This window comes from Triticum aestivum, chromosome 7B (genome assembly GCF_018294505.1).
Source record: "Triticum aestivum cultivar Chinese Spring chromosome 7B, IWGSC CS RefSeq v2.1, whole genome shotgun sequence".
In the NCBI taxonomy this organism is placed as follows: domain Eukaryota; kingdom Viridiplantae; phylum Streptophyta; class Magnoliopsida; order Poales; family Poaceae; genus Triticum; species Triticum aestivum.
The window spans coordinates 201,942,134-201,946,869 of NC_057813.1; the positions used below are offsets into that span (position 1 = coordinate 201,942,134).

Sequence of the window (4,736 nt, forward strand, 5' to 3'; positions counted from 1 at the left end):
ATCATGAAATTTATTTTTACATTTTATTTCTTTGATACTGTAGATGTTAATAGTTTCCGATAAACGGTGTCAAACATACACATGTTTGACTTTTGAAAAATCTAATATGCACAACATTTTGAAATAGATAACTGTGAGGTTGAGATTGATTGAGACTTTTGTTAAATCTCAATGATGGTAGTAGCCGTCTAATTTAATCCTACACGCACAAGAAAATGCACCCATCCAACACATCACACCTTTTTTTTGTGTGTGTTCTTGAAAAAAAAAACTCGGTTTTGCTAGAATATATAGTACTGTAGTATTGTATTTAATCTCTACTATTAAAAAAGGATCAAACGTCGTGATGGTCCAACCTCGTTCGACCCTCACCTCCCTTCTTACGACAACCATCGTGCTACCAACCTCCACCCCACCTGGTCAGCTCCACGCGAAGGAAACAATGCAATCCGCACGACACACGACGGTTTGACCTGGCTCCCATGCTCCCCAACGATAGAAGAAGGAAAAAACATCCACGAGCGCACACGTCTCATGCCCCATCTCCCACAAACCCCCCTCTCTCTCCCGAGAAACTTGCCGCCGCCGTCCAACCTGAATCAGCCGCTCTCCCTCGTGCTCCTGGCCGCCGACGCCCTCAAGCCGTGGCACAAGGCGGTGCTGCCTCCGACTCTCGCACCTACCTCCTGACCGGTGCTTGCTGGAAATCACGTCTTCCAAGCCCAGGATGAAGGCCAGTCCCGAATCCCTCTTCGGCTCCTCGTCGCCATCCGGCAGCGAAGGGTCTCTCTCTCCCATCGCAGTCAGTCGCGGCTTCCTCTAGCCCTCCTCACTGGTGACGCCAAGACCGGATCCACGCCGTGGGAGGTGTCCACCGTCGGCAACCTGAGGAGCCTCGCCACCTCGAGCCTCAACTCGCTCAAGCGTAGCCTCGACGCGCTCCACGGCCACTCCGCCCGTGACCTCGAAGCCTCCCACTTCCGAATCTCCAAGCGCATCAAGGTGACCTCTCTGATCCCATTCCTTTGGCAATCCTTAGCGCATCGATCGATCTTGAGATGTGCCTAGATGTGATGTGATGGATCGCCTTCGGTGTCTATTGATGTTGTTCACCTAAGATGCAGATGCAGAGCTCCCTGGAGCTGGCGGAGAAGGAGCATAGGAAGATGTTCGAGAAGATCACCGAGCGTCCTGAGGAGATGAAAGTACACTTATTCGATTCCATGTTTGATCCAGTGTTGGTCGTGAGTGCTACAGTTTATCTGAAAACAATTCCTGTCTGTGAAATTACAAGAAGTTGATGACAGAGGTGCAGAGCTCCCCGCAGCTGGCGGAGGAGCATAGGAAGATGTTCGAGAAGATCGCCGAGCATGCCGAGGAGATGAAGGTACACTCATTCGATTCCATGGTTGATCCAGTGTTGGTCGTGAGTGCTACAGTTTATCTGAAAACAATTCATGTCTGTGAAATTACAAGAAGTTGATGACAGAGGTGCAGAGCTCCCTGCAGCTGGCGGAGAAGGAGCATAGGAAGATGTTCGAGAAGATCGCCGAGCATGCTGAGGAGATGAAGGTACACTCATTCGATTCCATGGTTGATCAAGTGTTGGTTGTGAGTGCTACAGTTTATCTGGAAATAATTCCTGTCTGTGAAATTACAAGAAGTTGATGACAGAGGTGCAGTTGTCTTCATCTCGAGGTACTGCAGCGAGCAAACACAAACATCTTCGAACTTTAGTTCAATTATTTACTAACTTGGTTGGCACCGATCAGTTTGCAAGGTGACCTTACCTGAGATGGCAAAGTCCGTAGCCAGAGTTATTGATGGCTTGCGCAGTCGCTACAACATCCCACCTACGCGAGTTTAGCATAGCTCTCTTAGTTGGTAATCACTTCTCCTGTCATCAACTTGACATATGAGTTGCTCATGTTCAGTAAATTTTCATGAACGTATGAGTGTTTGTCCATAAAAATTGGCAGGTGTAGTATGTATCTACCAGGGATAGTAATTATTCTTGGTTACAGGATACCAAAGTGTTGTGGTTCATTGGGTCCATCTCCTCCTTCGCCATCTACTACGGCACCTGCGTGCTCTCCGAGTCAATGCTCTCCGCCCATTCGTGCCATCTTCGTCGGTTGCTCCTGTCCTGCACAAGGTCATGCACAACATGTGCCTTGCCGGATGCCTTCGATGCCCCACTCTTGATCAGGTTTGTCATGCAGCACCTGATCGATGCACCAAACTACAAAAGGGCTCAGTGGTGGACTGATGGGGAGGATGCATCGATGCGGATTGCGGAAGGTCATTACAAAGGAATTCTAGGGGAATCGTACCAAGGATCCTGCACAATGCGAGCCTTGCTATTGTATGCCTTCGAGACATCGAGGCTACAGTAAAGATGGAGTTATTTCTTTCAGGAAGGTAACCTCTTGTTTTGGGTACTGCAGTTTTCTTGAAGCTACCTAGCTAGGTATAATGAAGATGATGGGTTCGCTTCAGCATAATTTCCGTTTCAGTTATTGAGTTCTTTGAAGGCTACAACAATTATAATATGAACCAGTTGTGAATCTCTCATTTGTTTTGATTAGTTCTAAGTTGTTCTGTGGCATACAATTTCAGACTGGGTGGTCTTGAAGTAACGTTACACACATTACTTCTATTAGGTGTATGCATGCTTGTGCGTGTGATTACAATGGAAGTGCACATACATGAATTTTTTAGTGGTCCCCACTAACTGAAAGCATATTGTTGGAGTAAAAGCTCTCCACTACAGTTCCATCCATAAGAAAATAACAGACATGCGAATATTCAAGAACTTATGGTGTCATTCCTTGCTACTGATCAGAAAAAAATCTCACAATTATAGAGTATTTTCAAGCATACCAAATTATATGGTTGTGTACATTGAGACCACATAAACCATATATGATGGATTTTTTGCCATAGTGTTAAGAAGTAGCATCACAGTTAGAAACTATTTTGAAGCATACCAAATTATATAAGTTTGCCGGCATCTATTAGGTGTATGTTGTCCTTTCAGCGATTTAGGCATACTGTAGACACACATAGTTCGTAGGAAAAGGAACATGCTATTGCTCATCACTGTAAGTATTGTACGCAAGATAAATTTGCATCATGTAGGTAGTGAATACTCTAATCATGATCAAGTTCCCTAGGCACTTCTTGTACAAGCACCATCTGCTATGAAATCTTTAGAGTTTTTTTATGACACAATTTACAAGCACCATGTGAGCGAATGAGGAATGCTAGCGCTAGCAGCTACTGTGAGCCGCAGTGGACAGCGGTAGCAGCGGTGGTCAGCCGGACAACACAATGTCGGCGGCAGGCGGATAGTGGCAAGCAGCCCTACCGGTAGCTGCTGCTGTTAGAAGAATTGACGACTAGAGCATGTTGTCTTAATTTGTTCTCTGTTCCTATAGGAGGATTCAATTCCATTAACTGTTCAAACAGAAATGATTCCATTAGGGAGCTGTCTACTTTGTGATCTACTGTCATTCTTCTCTGTCCAGACTAACAATTGGATGTAGTTCTTTACGTATTTATTAGTGCAATCTTCTTGTCATTGTTTTAAAGATCGCATATGTATATGTGTGACTAGAGGTTATGACTTATAAGTGTTTCCGTTGATTCGGGAAATGCAAGTAAGGTGTACGTGTTAGTTTCCAGTGTTCATTGTAATTTCCTTGTCTTGGACGTAATTTATCTCAATTTAGATATGAGATATTGGACTTTGATTCTGCTTTGAATTTATTAACGCTCTAGAGTCCACCCTACCTAAAAAAATCGCCCTCAGCCACTGATGTACATCACAACTCTACCTTGGAAGTATATATGAGTATGGTGTACAGTGCACACAAACGAGGACTACGGCCTATGGAATATGTGTTCCTGGACCTGCTGCCATGTCAAGTCATGAGAGATTTGATCAAAACATGTTTCAGGTATATTCACCATGAATTTTTTATTATTAATTTGATGAGATCGATTACTTCTGCTACCATTTGATTCTGTAGGAAGGATACATACAACGATTTTGCTGAGGCAATGGATCTGGAAGAGATGGGGGTACTTGTTCATATGTCATGCTCGTTCAAGAGCCTCATTGCTCATTCCACGAAGAGGCAAATGAGAATCCTGTCTATACGAATGGAGAAGATGTAGGCTTATTCCCATAAAATCTTGTTCAGGAGCCCAGCAGCAGATAGAAAAGATGACATGGACCACGATAAAGATTTAAGAATCTTTCAGTTCAAATGTCTCTCCTGCAACCATTGTTTCTAGAGTAGATAGCTCTGATGACTTAAGGGTGTCACGGGCTAATGGTGCTGAGCCCCCAAAATGTATTGTAGTCAATGGATATTTCTGATAAAAACATTAGTTATCGAGTGATGATAGTGTTTGTCTATCGCAAACATTTAAACAGTTTAAATTGTGATTTGTATTGTTTGAGAGATTGCTAAGAAGCTCATTATATAATCTCTCTATATGGTAATTGCAAGGATTGTCAAATTTGTACAGTTTAAACATCATCAGGCTAAACATGTTTAAGTTTGAGCAAGTTAATAGAAAACAATATCATCATCTACGATGCCAAATAAAATTGCACTATAAGAAGTTTGACTTAGGAAAACCTAATATAACATGTGGGGCAAGGAAATATACTTGAAAGACATGAGGTGATTGCCTCTATGGGGAAAGTAGATATTTGTCCGAGT

At 43.4% G+C, this 4,736-nt stretch overlaps 1 protein-coding gene across 23 annotated transcripts; it reads left to right on the forward strand.

The window, feature by feature from the left end:
• Window positions 1-474: 474 nt before the first annotated feature.
• On the forward strand, window positions 475-4,453 carry LOC123159652 (uncharacterized). 23 transcript variants are annotated; one of them, XR_006479832.1, is made up of 8 exons: window positions 478-1,002; window positions 1,119-1,205; window positions 1,295-1,387; window positions 1,477-1,572; window positions 1,662-1,698; window positions 1,773-1,884; window positions 2,025-3,962; window positions 4,035-4,453. XR_006479832.1 is itself a non-coding variant. In XM_044577465.1 (7 exons), exons 2-6 carry the CDS (start codon window positions 1,119-1,121, stop codon window positions 1,865-1,867), a joined length of 408 nt encoding a protein of 135 aa, XP_044433400.1. In that variant the 5' UTR covers window positions 475-1,002; the 3' UTR covers window positions 1,868-1,884; window positions 1,980-4,453. The 23 variants fall into 23 exon arrangements, 15 of the variants coding, with proteins under 15 accessions (XP_044433400.1, XP_044433404.1, XP_044433399.1 ...); XR_006479833.1 differs by having other exon boundaries at window positions 2,025-2,421; window positions 3,784-4,453; XM_044577465.1 differs by having other exon boundaries at window positions 475-1,002; window positions 1,980-4,453.
• The last annotated feature ends 283 nt before the right edge of the window (window positions 4,454-4,736 follow it).

Excerpts from the sequence above, each read along its gene's own strand:
- LOC123159652 (XM_044577465.1), top strand. The coding sequence starts at position 1,119 with ATGCAGATGCAGAGCTCCCTGGAGCTGGCGGAGAAGGAGCATAGGAAG. Across the intron at positions 1,388-1,476 it reads AGCATGCCGAGGAGATGAAG|AAGTTGATGACAGAGGTGCA; the intron begins GTACACTCATTC and ends TGAAATTACAAG. Across the intron at positions 1,699-1,772 it reads GCAGTTGTCTTCATCTCGAG|TTTGCAAGGTGACCTTACCT; the intron begins GTACTGCAGCGA and ends GGCACCGATCAG.